Source organism: Scyliorhinus canicula, chromosome 10 (genome assembly GCF_902713615.1).
Source record: "Scyliorhinus canicula chromosome 10, sScyCan1.1, whole genome shotgun sequence".
Classification (NCBI taxonomy): Eukaryota; Metazoa; Chordata; class Chondrichthyes; order Carcharhiniformes; family Scyliorhinidae; genus Scyliorhinus; species Scyliorhinus canicula.
The window spans coordinates 17,501,889-17,518,591 of NC_052155.1; the positions used below are offsets into that span (position 1 = coordinate 17,501,889).

A 16,703-nucleotide genomic window follows, 5' to 3' on the forward strand; every position below is an offset into this window, starting at 1 on the left:
TTTAAACACAAAGCAGTCCACTCACACATTATACAGGCACCTAGCTCAGTAGTCTGTCCAAATGCAAACTCGATGGGTTGTTTTTGTTGGAAATCTCGCAAATTAGACCCAACCTCCAGGGATCAGTGATGCACTAGTCTCCCTTAGATCTTTCAAACCTCAATTATTCCGTCTCTAAAAGCCAATCGCAATGTTGATGCTGAACCTACCCAATGAGCTGCTGGTCAACACGTTGGTAGGCATAACTGCTGGACAGGGTTACAACTTTGCTGAATTCACTTTCTTTAATCCAGGAAAGGAGTTGCTGTCGAAACAAGCGGTGTTTACCCTGTAACGGGCAGATGAAATTCTGGTTAGTCTCTGGAATTTACAACTTAAAAAACATTCAGTACAACAGGTCAAAGCTAGTGCTTTATGCTCCATACAAGTTTCCTCTCACCCCAACAGACATTCTTCTGTTCCTTTCTCCCCCTCAAGCATTTATCTCGTACTTCTCTTGCATCTCTGAAACACATCTAAACTATTTGACTCAACCGCTCCTGGCAGCAGTAAGTTTCACATTCTGATCACTCTGTTGTGGTACCAGGGACAGGCTGAGAGGGGAAAACTACATGTAGGCCAAAAACAGGAACTACCAAATAAGGTCCTGGCCAGAATTGATATTGGCCGCCTGCCAGACCACTCAGGAAGGCGGAGAAACATAATGGCTGAACAGAACTTCTATGATCACCCAATTACAATATTTATCATGTTAACAGAAAAGGACAAAAAGACCATGCTATGAATATGTAAATAACTGAGACAGTAAAATATACTTTACAACAGGAATAACAATAAACAAAGAGGTCATCAGGCTCTAACTGGCAAATAGCTGGTCAGCCAAGAGTTTTCAGATGACAATAGATCTTGATTAAATCAACCTGGTTAAACAGGAGTATCCTACTTACTTCTATTAATTATTTTAAGTCTTGATGAGACAATAGAACTCAGGCCAGGTGTGTGTATCATGTCTCAGCACTAGCAGAACCTGGATGAAAGGAACATTGGAATACATCATCAGCGACACCCTGGGAGCCCCCAGGAGCAGGCACCGCTGATGAGGAGCCCTGAGCTCAGGGAAGAAGATATCCACACCAAGTGATCGCAACCTGGCCAACCCCCTTCATTCGTGTGAGTAATACCAAGACCCCCCCCCCTCTCTAAAAGGCACAACACCCTGGAGCTCAAACGCAACAACCCAATATGTCACAAGAAAGATTTAGATGAAAAAAAGCCCATCTGATCACATACTTCCAAATTAGAAACTCTACCTCCAATGAAACACTTTGCTGTTTCTTAAATGAGGCCAATGTCCTGCCTTCGAAAGGACTGGGCTGCCTGTAAGTAAAATGATTATGTTCCAAAACAAGAATGGTTTAATGTATTGCCTTTTCATCTCAGAACAGGAGATGCTACTATGACCACCAGGTCGTGGTCTTACTGAAGCAACGTGAATTCAATGAATACAACTTCATCATAACATTACTGTCAAACACTTCATGCATTTGGTTTAGTAATTAGCAGATCACAATAATCTATTAGAAGAACAGATCCCGTTGGAAAAATTCAGCAGGTCTGACAGCATCTGTGCCAGTCCAAAGATGTGCAGGTTAGGTGGATTAGCCATGCTAAATTGCCCCTTAGTGCCCAAAAGGTTAGGTGAGTTTACTGGGTTACGGGGATAGGGTGGAGGCGTGGGCTTAAGTAGGGTGCTCTTTCCAAGGGCCAGTGCAGACTCGATGGGCTGAATGGTCTCCTTCTGCACTGTAAATTCTATGATCTATGATCTAAGAAACAAAGTCAACATATCAAATCCAATTGGACTCTTCTACAAAAATCAGTCATGCTGGGCTCGAAACATTAGCTGTTTCTCTCTCCACAGATGCTGCCGGACCGGAGTTTTTCCAGCACTTTATTTTTATTTCAGATCTCCAGCATCCACAGTATTATCACAATAATCCGTTGTTATTTAAACCAAGCCTTTCACAGTTTCGTTCAAGAGACATTATTCAATGAAGGGAACAGGGTAGCACAGTATGCACAATAACGCGGTGGCACAATGGTCAGCACTGTTGCTTCACAGAGCCAGGGACCTGGGTTACTGCTGTATGGAGTTTGTGCATTCTCCCCATGTCTATATGCTTTCCTCCCACAGTCCAAAGATATACAGGGAAAGGGTGGGAGCCTGGGTATGGTGTCCTTTCAAAGGTTCGGTGCAGACCCAGTAGGTCAAATGGCCTCCTTCTGATCGGTAGGGATCCTATGATCCCAGAACACCCCAATTAACTCGCAGATTGCTCATGACATTATTCACATGCAGTATGAATTGCGGCATGCCTTCGCTGTGCTTAACCTGCCCTGCACCTTTACAACTACTGGAGAAATGGTATAAATAAACAGAACAAGGAATAACTTCTTTCCTTTCTTCTTCATATTTCAAATCCTCTGAAATGATGTGACACTGCAGTCACAATCTTATGTGGCATAAAAGGACAAGTGTGTTTGGTAAGCAACGTTTGAAAGGTCATGACAAGGTGGACGTGACAAAGATGTTTTCTCTTGTGGGTGAATTCAGAACTAGGGGGCATTGCTTGAAAATTAGGGGTTGCACTTTGGAACTCTGCAAGAAGGAGGGGCAATGAATATTTTTAATGCAGAGGTAGATTGATTCTCAAATTTATGATGGGAATGTGCAAATTCAAATACAACCAGATCAGTCATGATCTTATTGAATGATGGAGAAGGGCACCACAGTGGCAAAGTGGTTAGCACTGCTGCCTCATGGCGCCAAGGACCCAGGTTCAATCCCAGCCCCGGGTCACTGTCTGTGTGCAGTTTTCACATTCTCCCCGTGACTGTGCAGGTTTCACCCCACAACTCAAAAGATGTGCAGGGTAGGTGGGCTGGCCATGCTAAATTGCCCCTTAATAATTGGAAAATCTAAAATAAAATGAATGATGGAGAAGGCGAGGGGCAAATAGCCTATTTCTGCTCCTATTACGTATATTTCCATCCATGCTGTTTCATCAGTCATGATCAGTCACAACAATTTTAACCAGGACATATCTACTCGCTGAATATCTCGATGCAATGCAGAATTAAGTGCATACTAAAACAAAGTTTCTGGAATTAATTTTTAATTTAGCAACTCATCACAAACATTTCATGTCACAGATTTTATCATCATATACAGGTGGTAAAAGAGCTTAAAATCCAACTGTTTTAAAACATAATTAAACAAAGTCAGAAAATCGCCCAATTTTGCTACACTGAATACCTGAATAATTGGTGACCGAATCTGTAGGACCGCCAACTTCCGATCTGTTGATGCATAAACTGAAACACAGAAAATAATCACATAAGTAACACACAAGGCCACTGAGTTATCACTTTGAAGTTTTGTTGTTTAGGAACCAGTTTTTAAAAAAATTTGGCCATGGGTCGTGCCAGCATTTATTGCCCATCCCTAATTGCCCTTGAGGGGGCAGTTAAAAGTCAACGACATTGCTGTGGCTCCAGAGTCACATGTAGGCCAGACTGCAACGGCAGATTTCCTTCCCTAAAGGACATTTATGAACCAGATAGGTTTTTACGACAATCGACAATGGTTTCATGGTCATCATTAGACTTTTAATACCAGATTTTTATTGAATTCAAATTTCACCATGTGCAGTGGCAGGATTTGAACCTGGTTCCCAAGAACATTACTCTGGGTCTTTGGTTTACTAGTCCAGTGACAATATCATTATACCACTGCCTCCCCATGGTGTTAATACAGCATATCCTCAAGAAATAAAAACCTCCAGTCTTACTAGGTAAATGAATATCAAGGGATATTCCTTCACAAATAGAACAAGAAACCACATTGTCCATGGATGCAGGTCACAGATGACCATAGGCTGCTTTGCTCTGAAAGGGGGGGTCACCACACCTCAGGCAAGGGGAAAGGTTGAGATGATGAGGCCTTCATGACTAACCTCAGCCGGTACAGGAATTGAGCACTGATGGCCCTTGCTCTCATCACAAACCAGCTGTCTAGCCAAGTCAGCTAAACCGGCTCCAATTTCATTATTACTAATTATAATGGCTGCCTTTGGAAAACATACTACAGTATGTTAGTGAGGTCTGTGTTACAGAGAAAGAAAGATGTATGTATCTTTTTTATTAGGATTGAGTTGAGGAACTTCTTCACCCAAAAGGTTGTGAATCTGTGGAATTCCCTGCCCAGTGAAGCAGTTGAGGCTACCTGGTTGAATGTTTTTAAGGCAAAGATAGATATTTTGAACAGTAAAGGAATTAAGGACCATGGTGAGCGGGCAGGTAAGTAGAACTGAGTAACAAAAAGATCAGCCATGATCTTATTGAATGTGGGGCAGGCTAGAGGGGCCAGATGCCTAATCCTGCTCCAAGTTCTCATGTTCTTGAGTGTGTTTATACAGAACCACAATAACAGACGGACGTCCACAGAAACAGAAGGCAATTCAGCTTCACAGACCTGTCCAGTCTTCCAATTAATATTGGCTGATCTGTATCTTAACTCCTTCCATCCACCTTCATTCTTTAATCATTCTATACCCTTTAATCCAACCACGGCAGCTGATGGAATTTAAATTTTATTCTTAAATCTGGAACATGAAGCTCGTCTCAGTAATGGTGACCACAAAACTACCATCGATTGCCTTAAAAACTCCACCAGTTCACTAATATCCTTTAGGGAAGGAAATCTGTCATTCATACCTGGTCTGGCCTACCTGTGGTTCCAGACGCACAGCATTGTAGCTTAGTCTTACTGCCACCTGAAATGGTCTAGCAAGCCATACAATTCAGGATGTTCAACAAATGCTGGCCTTGCCAGTGATGCTCACATTCCATGAAAGAAGTATCCTTGCCTAACAAAATCAATCTTGGTTTTGCTATGTTTAACAGGTCTAGATGCAGCTGCTTTTATTTTTGAAAGCCCTGAGGGATGAGATTTCCTCTTTCCCAGAGCTGACTTGCTCGAATTTTAAGGTTATGTCTCCCTGTTCTGGATTGCCCCGCAAACGTATTTTCTTTCTATCTACCCTACCAATTCCTTCAATCACCTTGAACACCTCAATTATATGACCCCATATTTTTTAGTATATCTTCGCACCCACATTGATTTGTTCCCTTTGGGGAATAGTAAGGGAAGCGACGGAAGCATTTCCAAGCTGATTGTTAGCCCGTTGAACCATGTTGAACTCTCCTTCTGTGGCCAACAAGTCTGCCGTTGTACCTGAACCTGGAGCTTCTGGGCCAGAGGTAGGGACGCTACACTGCGACACAAGGTCTCCTTTATATGACTCACTAATCTTCTATAATCAAAGGCAGCCTAGTCCATGCAACCTGTTCCCACAAATTAACTCTTTTAGATTCACCAAAATGATACTGGGACAAAGTTGGTATAGTCCTAAGCTTGTGGAACAGACCAATAAGCTACATCAGTTCAAGTCTCAATCCTCAATGTCTTATCCACAGCAGGAAATGGATTTACTGGACATAAATTACATCGAACTTCAATATGTTTAATAAGTTATTTGACAATTTATAACCCTTAAAGCATCAGATAACAATTGAACAATCTACCTCAAATTTCATTCATCCCTTTCATAGTCTTAAAAACTTCAGAGCAGATAAGACCACAAGAAATAGAAACAGGAATTGGCCATTCAGCCCTTCAAGCTTGCTCAGCCATGATCATGGCTGATCTAACATTCACTAAGTCCACTTTCCTGCCTCATCTCCATAACTCTTAATTTCCGAACTGATTCAAAACCTAATCGATCTCAGAACTTCCGGTGGAGGCATGTAGCAGGAGGTCACATGTTGGGTTGCTCCCGTCAGAGTCCTGGGTTTTAGGCCCCTTTTACCCGTTTTTTGTGGGGAACATTGCATGAAAAGTTGTCCCCATCGAGTGGTTGGTGGAGGATGGCCAAGAACCTGCAGAAGAAGCAGGGGAGGAAGTGTTCGAGCACGAATCCTTTCGAGCACAATAAAGGCTCAAGCACAATGAAGGGTGCGTAGGCAGGGAGGATGGCGGAGGCGAGTGGGCCGGGAGAGGCTGCCTAGATAACGGAGGATACATTGACGGAGATGATGGAAGTGGAATTCGAACGGCAGTTCAATGAACACTTTGAGGGGCAAAGGAAGGAGATGCTGGAGCGCCTCAGGCATTCGATGGAGGACTTGGCTCCGATTAGGGAGACACTCAGAAGAATGTTGCAGACAGCACAGGAGCAGGGCAAGGTATTGAAAAGGGTGGAGAAGACACAGTGACCAGTTTCCTCGCTTGAAGCCAAAATGGAAGACCAGAATAGCAGCCTGAGAGTAAATGTGCAGAACCGGTCTCAGAGGGAGAAGTAAAAGATTGTGGGGCTGCTGGAAGGCATGGAGGCCAAGAGTTTAGAGTGGAGATCCTGAGGAAACTGATGGGGGAAGAGGAAAATGTTTGTGCACCTGTGCCCCCCCCCCGTGAAATTGGATCGTGCCCACCGATCGCACTGGCCAAAGCCACGGGTGAATGAGCCGTTGAGAGCGATGATCATGTGCTTTCGTAGCTACCAGGCAAAGGAGAAGGTGTTGAGGTGGGCTCAGCAGACATGGGAGACGAAGTGGGAAGGCACTGCGATTAGAATTGACCAGGACCTCACGGTGGATTTGGCAAAAAGGCAGCACTGTATAAGAGTGGAGTGTGCTTCGGGGTGGTCCACTGCTGAAATGGAGGGTCATGCACAATGGGAGACACCATTATTTCGAGATGGCGGAGGAGATGGGGGCATTTGTTCTGGGACTTGGCTGATCATGGCGGATGAGAAACATTGGTGTTGTGTTGGGGACATGTTTCGATAAATTTGTATATTTGTTTGCCTAGCTGATCTAATGCCCTTATCTATTTGGAGAGTAGCTGAGGAGGGGGTAAGGGTTCAGGAGCTGGTCCTTTGGTGGGGGTTTTGGGTTTTTTTCAGGTGGCAGTGTTGATTGGTGGGATGGGGCAGGAGGTGTGAATAGTAGGGGGATGGATAGAGTGGGGAATCAGGTGGTTTTGAGAGGAAGTGGTAGTAGGGGGATTTCTGGGAAGGGGAATGGGTAAGCTTAATGTTGGTAACTTGGGGGGGGGGGGGGGGGGGGCTGATGTGCATTTGTGTGGCTGGAGTACCCACTGGGTGGGGTAAGGTGCCATATTGTACGGGCCGATGTGGTGGTGTTGTAGGAGACATACTTCCGAGTGAAGTTCCAGGTACAGCTCCTCCTACTTTCGCAGTAACTTCATTGCAGTGTTAATGTAAGCCTACTTGTAACAATAAATATTACTGTTATTATCAAAATAAAGAGTGGGTAAGCAAGTATTGCATTGCGTGTGTGGCAGTTCTGATAACCAAAAGAATCCGGTTCCACATAGGGAGGGTGGTGGAAGATCAGGGGGGGTAGCATGTGATGGTGATGGGAAATTTTTTTTTAAGAATGAAGAGGGCTCTGCTGCCAGGATTAAGGAAAGCGGAGTACTCTGTGATTGCAATTTCCAACCGTCCTCCGGTGAGTTGGTTTCAGCCCCAGAGAAGGTGAATAGTATGCCTGATGCGTTTTACAAAAAGCTGTACAACCCAGAAACTCCAACGGATGATTTGGACATAGTTGATTTTTTGGAGGGGTTGGAGTGTCCAAGGATGGAACAGGAGGAGCGGAAGTGGGGGGGGGGGGGAAGATGCGTTGCCAGTGGAGTTTTATAAAAGGTTTGCGGGCAAAACATTTGAGGAGTTGTGGCTCGGGGAGCGCTCCCAGAAATGATCAGTCAGGTCTCCATTTCACTCCTTCTGAAGAAGAATAGGGACACGGTGGAATGTGGGTCATACCAATCAATTCTGTTATTGAATGTGGATGCAAAGATTTTTAAAAAGGTGTTAGTGCTCAGGTTGGAGGGGTGTCTCCCGCAGGTCATTAGGGAAGATCAGACAGGATTTGTGAAGGGTCTTTGTGAAGGGCGATTGTCTTCCAACACGCAGTGTCTGTTGAATGTGGTGCTGTTTCGAACAGAGGGGTTGAGGAGGAAGTGAATGTGGCTCTGAATTCGGAGAAGGCCTTTGATAGGGTGGAGGAGTGGAGATATCCGTTTTCGGTGATAGGGTGGAGTTATCGGTTTGCGGTGCTGAAGTGATTCAGGATAGGGCCGAAGTTTGTTCCGTGGGTTAATTTGTTGTATCAATAGCCAAAGGCTAGTGTGAGGACAAATAACGTAAGCTTGGGTTACATCCTACTGCATATGGGAATGAGGCAGGGGTGCACTATGTCCCCTCTCCTATTCGCATTAGCGATTGAGCCTTTGGCCATCGCCTTGAAGAGCTAGAACAAGTGGAGGGGGAAGCATAGAGTGCCTCTGTATGCCAACAACCTGTCCCGACAACGGGGGACATAATGGGGATACTAAAGTTGTTCTGAGCTTTTTCTGGGTATAAATCGAATTGGGACAAAAGTGAATGTTTTCCAGTCAGCCCATCGGGGAGGGGAACTAATTTGGGGAGTTGCCGTTTCGGCTGACGAACTTGCATTTCAGCTAAATTTTACAAGCTTGATGAGCAGATCTATCAAGGTGGGATAGTCTCCCATTGTCATGGGGTGTGGTGTGAAGCCTTGTGGAGGATGAATGCTACAGCAATAATAATAATAATCTTTATTGTCACAAGTAGGCTTACATTGCAATGAAGTTACTGTGAAAAGCGCCTAGTCGGCACATTCCAGCACCTGTTCGGGTACACAGAGAGAATTCAGAATGTCCAAATTACCTAACAGCATGTCTTTCGGGAACAGTGGGAGGAAACCGGAGCACCAGGAGAAAACCCACTCAGACACGGGGAGAATGTGCAAACTCTGCAGGCAGTGACCCAAGCTGGGAAACGAATCTGGGACCTTGGCGCTGTGAAGCCATAGTGCTAACCAGTGTGCTGCTGTCATTTGCAGGATTCGGGCTTACATAATTGAAGGTGGTGCATCGGGCACACTTAACAAGGGCAAGGATGAGTCGGGTGTTTGAAGGAGCAGCGGATAAGTACGGGAGGTGTGGGAAAGGGCCCAGCTAATCACGCACATACAGAAAGTATGTGTATGATTCGCTGGGCCCCCTCCCACACCAGAACGGGCAAAGCGTTTAGGACTCTTTCTTCGGCACCATGTTGGCGATTTTAAGCAGGGAGCTGGGTCCCCTAGAGGCCATATTCGAGGTGGCAGGGCAGATGTTTTGGCCTTCGCCTCGCTGATCGCTCACAGGCAGGTTCTGCTGGAGTGGAGTTCAGCTTCTCCATTCAGTGCCTCGGTGTGGCTGGGGGCTACGAAATTAAATACATGCGGGGGACGTGGTATCTTTTCTTAAATAAGGGAACCAAAACCATACACAGTATTCTAAATGTGGCCTCACTTGTCCCTTGTACAGTTGTAGCAATATATAGAACATAAAGTGCAGAAGGAGGCCATTAGCCCATCGAGTCTGCACCAACCCACTTAAGCCCTTGTTCCACCCTATCACCGTAACCCAAAAACACCTCTTAAGCCTTTTCAGACACTAAGGGCAATTTAGGATGGCCAAACCGCCTAATCCACACGTCTTTGGACTGTGGGTGGAAGCCCACGCAGACACGGGGAGACGTGCAGACTCCGCACAGACAGTGACCCAGTGGGGAATCAAACCTGGGACCCTGGCGCTGTGAAGCCACAATGCTATTCACTGTGCTACCGTGCTGTGCAAAAATACCTCTATTTTATACTCCAGCCCTCTTAATAAAAGCCAGTATTACCTACTGCACCTGTGCACTAGCTTTCTGAGTTTCATGAACAAGGACCCAAAGTCTATTTCTGCCACAGCTTTCTGCAGTCTCTCTCCATTTTAATAATAATCTACCTTTTCATTTTTTCTTCCAAAATGAACAATGTCACATTTTCCCACATTGAATTCCATTTGCCTATTTTCTACCCACTCACTTAACCTGTCAATATCGTTTCTCTCTATAAACTATTTACATCCTACAGAATGCCTCCCCCCTCCCACCTTTGTATAATCCGCACGTTTGAACACAGTTGTCTGTTCCTACCTACAATTATTAATATAGAGCTGCGGTCCCAGCACTGATCCCTGTGGCACTCCATTGGTTATTTTCCTCTACCTTGAGAAAGACTCCCTTATCATTACTCGCTGCTTCCTGTTAGCTAGCTTCTATCCATGCCAGAATATTACCTCCAACATCACGAGCTATCTTGCATAGTAGCTTTTTGTGTGGCACCTTATGAAATGCCTTTTGAAAATCCAAATATACATCAACTGGTTCACCTCTGTCAACTCTAGCTGATAACAAGTAAATTTGTCAGACATGATTTCCTCTTCATGAAACCATGCTGACTCTACTTCATTAGGTTCGGACTTTCCAAATGGACTGCTATTCTCTCCTTGATAATCAATTCTAATATTTTTCCAATAACTGAAGTTAGACTAACTGGTCTTTAATTTCCTGCATTTTGCGGCCTTCCCCATTTTGACAGTTTTCCAATCCTTTGACACAGTTCCAATCAAAGGATTTTTGAAAATTTTCCACATAAAAACATAAATTTAAATTCCTACATATTTATAACACGTCAAGAGTTCTTCACCCTCATTCTCCTCTCACTCACCCTCAGAGCAGATGCATATTTCCGCTGAATTCTTGGAAGTTGTGGCGTATGGATTGTTTCCTACCACTGGAAGGAGGCAGTCACTGTGGATATAACCAACCCGGGGCAAAGTGAGTGTAGAAATGATCAGGTCCACCGTTAGCTGACCAACATTTCCCACAGACACAACTGGCTGCAACAGCAAAAACATCAAATAATTGAAAATGACAATTTCACCACATTCTGACTGGCAATCAAACTGATCCATTGTAGGACCACAGAAATAAAGTGCCTTCCTGATTTTGTAATTACCCATTACCCCATCCGTCCCATTCACAACAGGTCACACAATCGCCAGAGTCATTATGAGACACGTGGCCAATATACCTGTCTCTGCTAATGCAGCAGTGCATGTGAATGCGAAGATAGTGTTATGGGCCAGGGTTTAGAGAACCCCAAAGTGTATCATGGAGTTCACCTGACCCACAACTTTTAATAGATTGTGGTTATGGGGAGCATACGGCCCACTCTACAGGTGTGGTACAGCAGAAATGGAAAAGTATTTTTTAAAGCAAAACAATGTTTATTCTATGAACTCAAGTTAACCTTTTTAAAACACACAGTGAACATCTTAGCAACCATTAATTCAAATACAACCCCCAAAGAATACAACACTAAGTAATCCTTACTTTCCTTTTAACATCCCTAAGACTTTTAAAAAAACTTTTAACAGAAGCACGTCAGCTTTAAATTCACTACTGAGAACAGTTATAACTCTGAATTCACCAAATGATCAAGACATAGTCTTTACATGGCAGAGAGAACATTACACATTGTGGCTGACTGCAGCTCCAACACTGAAACAAAACCAAAAATATACAGACACACCCAAGCTTTTCTCAAAGTGAAACTAAAAGCTGACAGACAGCCCAGCTCCACCCACACTCTTGACATCACTGCAGTAATAAACAGCCATTTCTTAAAGGTACACCCACTACAGTTATTCTATTAAAAAAACACCGATTTCGTAAGGGTACTCTCACATGATACTTCCACCCAACAAAAAAAAAAACAATTTTTCACTATCCTTTAAGAAATGCACACAGTAAATATACTTTTTACATTTCAAAAAAGAACACAAACAGGTATAATATTATAGTCCTTTTTTTTTGTTCTTCTTCCTCCACCTGGAATCCCTCTTAATTGACAATCTCTTGAACAAAAAGGTCTCTGCACAATCCATCCACTTCTCTACACCTCGGCATGTCTCTTTAAAGTCAGATACTTTAGTTCAATCTGATCACAGAGTCCCTTGTAATTCTCCAATACAGGATCATTGGTTATCACAGCTTTCAGGCAGTCAAATGCCTGTTGAAACTCCGCTGTCCACTGATATTTTCGACGTTTCTTCAGCAAGTCCATCAGTGGAGCAACCACGCTACAAACATTTTGCACAAATGTTCGATCAAATCCACTCATGCCAAGAAATCGCATTATTTCCCCTCCTGTCGAGGTATTGGAAACTCCTCAATAACTTTTGGTTTCACATCCCGTGGGACCATTCAACCCTGTCCGATTGTATGGCCAAGGAAAGTGACTTGGGCTTTTCCAAATTCACTTTTGGCTAGGTTTATCACCGAACCCGCCTCCTGAAGTCGATCGAATAACTCCATCAGATGTTTTAAATGTTCTTTCCACGTCTGGCTGAAAATTACCAGATCGTCGCTGTATACCACACAATTGGGTAATCCTGAAACAACTTTGTTAGTTAACTTTTGAAATGTGGCTGGGCGATTTTCATGTCAAATGTCACAACTTTGAATTGGTCTCTACCATCTGGAGTCACAAAAGCTGAAATCTCCTTTGCCCTTTTGGATACCTTTAAGTAAATCCAGTTTGGAAATAAAAGCTGATTGTCCCACTTTCTCAATGCAATCCTCCAAACGTGGAATAGGATAAGAGTCCGTTCTTATAGTCCACACACAGCCATTGGGTACCATCTGGTTTAGGTACCATCACTATGGGTGAGCTCCATTGGCTGAAACCCACTTCAATTATGCCATGTTTAAGCATACTCTCAATCTCTTTGTTAACCTGTGCCAATTTTAAACGGTTAAGTCTTTATTGATGTTGTTGGATTGGACCAGCATTCCCCCACATCTACATCATAGGGGCTGGTTTAGCACAGGGCTAAAGAGCTGGCTTTTAAAGCAGACCAAGGCAGGCCAGCAGCACAATTCAATTCCTGCACCAGCCTCCCTGAACAGGCGCCGGAATGTGGCGACTTGGGGCTTTTCAAAGTAACTTCATTTTGAAGCCTACTTGTGACAATAAGCGATTATCATTTCATGTATAGCCATTTTAGTGCTTCCCAATTTATCTCCACAAAAATGCCCATGTGATATCAATAACTCTTTCAGGTCAGTCCGTTTTTCCTCTGGAAGGTAACTCAACAATTTATCCCAATTTTTAAGAATGTCTTCATTTTCCAATTTAATTTGAGGTTATGTCAAATTCACAGTCATCTGGATTTGGTTTGTCACTTTGAGTTAGAATCATTAAAACCTCCTCTTTTTTCTCTCCTTCCCTTTTCAGCATATTGACATGACACACCCGGTGAGTCTTCTATCCGGTGTTTTTACCACATAATTCACCTCATTTAATTTCCTTTCAATCTGAGACGGTCCACAAAACCTAGCTTTTAAAGGCTCACCCACCACTGTTAACAACACTAAAACTCTATCTCCATTCGCAAAACTACAGACTTTGGATTTCTTGTCTGCTACCCTTTTCATCACATTTTGTGCAACTTTTAAATGTTATCTAGCCAATTCACCTGCTCTATTTAATCGTTCCCTAAAATTTGACATGTAATCCAAGAATGTAATTTCCGATTTCTCACTCACCAATTTTTCCTTAATCAATTTAAGTGGTCCTTTTGACCAAAAATTAGTTCAAAAGGACTGAATTTGGTTGACTCATTAGGTGCATCCCTAATTGCAAACAGTACGAATGGAATTCCTTTATCCCAATCCTCTGGATAATCGTGACAATAAGCCCTCAACATTGTCTTTAATGTCTGATGCCACCTTTCTAATGCTCCCGGCAATTCTGGATGGTATGCAGTTGATTTAAATTGTTTTATTGCTAAGCTATCCGTAGCTTCTTTGAATAACCTCGAGGTAAAATTTGATCCTTGATCCGATTGTATTTCTGTGGGTAGTCCATATCTAGTAAAGGATTTAAGTAACTCATCCACAATCTATTTAGCTACACTATTACGTACTGGAATGGCCTCTGGAAACCTAGTAGACACATCCATTATAGTCAAAAGATATTGATTCCCACTTTTCGTTTTAGGAAGCGGTCCTATGCAATCAATTAAGACCTTTGTAAAAGGTTCCTCAAATGCTGGAATGGGTATTAAGAGTGCTGGTTTTATTACTGCTTGAGGTTTCCCTATCACTTGACATGATCGACAAAATTTAACTACATCTTTATGTAGGCCAATAAAAATGTGTTTGCATTTTAGCTCGAGTTTTCCTTATTCCCAAATGACCTCCCACTGGTACCTCATGCGCTACTCGCAATACCTCCTTTCTATACCCTATCGGCAATACTACTTGATGAACTTCTGTCCACTTTTCATCCGCCTGCATATGTAAACGTCTCCATTTTCTCATCAAGACATCACTTTTACGGTAATAACATTCTGGTATACACTCAGATTCCTCTTCAGTAGATGCTTTCTGATACGTCCGTTTTATTTCTATATCTTTTTGTTGTAACTCTGCCGATTTTCCTGAACTAAAAATATCTGCCTCATCCTCCACCTGTTCTTGTTCCTTTTCAACCATCTGAGCAAAAATCGTTTCTGATAATCGAACTTCAACTTCACTCTTTGATTTCTCCTCTTGTCTTAACATGTGACTTTACGACCTTGTTACTACACAATCTGGAAAAATCCCAGGATATTTGTCCTTCAACACTTCAGTTGTCTGATTTTCCACTGACTTATCAACCACACTCGGCATCACCTGCGATCCAGCTATACATGTCTCACATGACACCCAAGTGTCATGTGAGAGTACCTTTAAGAAATGGGTGTTTATAAATGGGTGTGTATATAAATATCTGAAGTGAGAATACCTTGAAGAAATGGGTGTTTATTACTGCAGTGATGTCAGAGTGTGGGGGGAGCTGGGCTGCCTGGCAGCTTTTTACTTTTAGGCTCTTTGCTGCAGGGTGTGTTTTAGTTTCATTTTCAGAGCTGGATAGCTGCAGTCACAACCAGAAGGTGTATGAGTCTCTCTCTCGGTAATCTAACAACTGTAAATCGATCCTTTGGTGATTTAAAACTAATAACTGCTCTTAGTAGTGACTTTAACCTGATGTGCTTCTGTTTAAAGGTTTTTTTCAATCTCATGGATGTTAAAAGGAAAGCTTAAAGGATTACTTAGTGTTGTAGTCTTTGGGGGTTGTATATGAATTAATGGTTGCTAAGATGTTCACTATGTTTTAAAAGGTTAACTTGAGTTCATAGAATAAACATTGTTTTGCTTTAAAAAATACTTTTCCACTTCTACTGCAACACACCTGTAGAGTGGGCTGTGTGCTCCCCATACCACAATCTATTAAAAGTTGCGGATCAGGTGAACTCCATGATACACTTTGGGGTTCTCTAAACCCGGGCCCATAACACAAGATAAACTGTATTCCTGGACAAGATAGTTTCTCGATTACTCCTACTACCACTTCACCGCTCTTCACTGAACTTTCCAACCTTACCTTATATAATTGAACACTACTCTCACCCTGAATTCCACATATTACCACCTTTTCTGGCAATATTCTTCCCAAACTACATAACTCCTCATCTCTTACCATTAAAGACTGACTAGTTCCCGTATCTCTTTAAAATTCTTTACCTGCTCCTCCTGATACACGAGTAAACTTTACCCACACAAGTAAATTCCTTAAAGAGATCTGGCACCTTTTTATCAATCACATCTTGATCAGGCTATGCAATCTTTTGCACCTCCTTCGCTTCACTTGGGCGTTCCTTTACCACTTTAACAAACCCCACTGTCTTATCCTGTTTTACCACATCGGCCTTCCCAGTGCTTTTCTTTAACCACCAACACTGACTTTACATGGCCTAGTGAAAACATTTGAAATTTTTTGTGTCTCTTCCATCCTCCTGGATTTCTTTTTTAATCTGAGGTACACTCCCCTTATTATCTCCCATCAGATCACCTTTACCTTTACCACTTGAGTATTTCTCATGTCCCCAGTTTCTATCCTTCACAGGCTGAAACTGATGTCGAAAACCAATCTTTGATTTATGAACTAATTCATAATCATCTGCCATGCCTGCTGCTAATCTTGCAGTTTTAACCCTCAGCTCTTCCACACGAGTTCTCACTACATCAGGAACTGAATTTTTAAACTCCTCCAAAAGCATAATTTCTCTGAGAGCTTCATATGTTTGGTCTATTTTCAAAGCCCTTATCCACCTATCAAAATTACTCTGTTTGAGCCTTTCAAACTCCATGTATGTTTGACCAAATTCTTACCTTAAATTTCTAAACCTTTGTCTGTCGGCTTCAGGCACTAGTTCATATGCACCAAGATGGCTTTTTTTCACCTCCTCATACGTCCCAGATACCACCTCCGGTAGTGATGCTAACACTTCACTAGCCCTACCTATAAGCTTTGTTTGAATCAGTAATACCCACATGTCCTGTGGCCATTTCATTTGTTTAGCTACCTTCTCAAATGAAATGAAAAAGGCTTCTACCTCCTTCTCATCAAACCTTGGCAATGCTTGGACATATTTAAATAAATCCCCATCAAGTCTTCGACTATGACGCTCTTTCTCACTATTCACATCACCATCATCCAAATGTACGTTTCCCTTTACGTCTGCCAATTTTAACTGACTGTCATGTTTCATGGCCATTTTCTGAAGTTCAAACTCTCTCTTTATCTTTTTCCCTGATCTGTATCTTCCT

General features: G+C 42.8%; 1 protein-coding gene across 1 annotated transcript in view; it reads right to left on the bottom strand.

Moving 5' to 3' along the window:
• Positions 1-16,703, bottom strand: part of psmg2 (proteasome (prosome, macropain) assembly chaperone 2) — a 30,962-nt gene that overhangs the window by 9,890 nt on the left and 4,369 nt on the right. The window contains exons 2-4 of the mRNA XM_038808649.1: positions 10,711-10,882; positions 3,317-3,375; positions 210-328 (exon numbers count right to left, since the gene is read on the bottom strand). Of these exons, the coding sequence (XP_038664577.1) occupies positions 210-328; positions 3,317-3,375; positions 10,711-10,882 (350 nt within the window). The remainder of the gene's footprint in view (positions 1-209; positions 329-3,316; positions 3,376-10,710; positions 10,883-16,703) is intronic.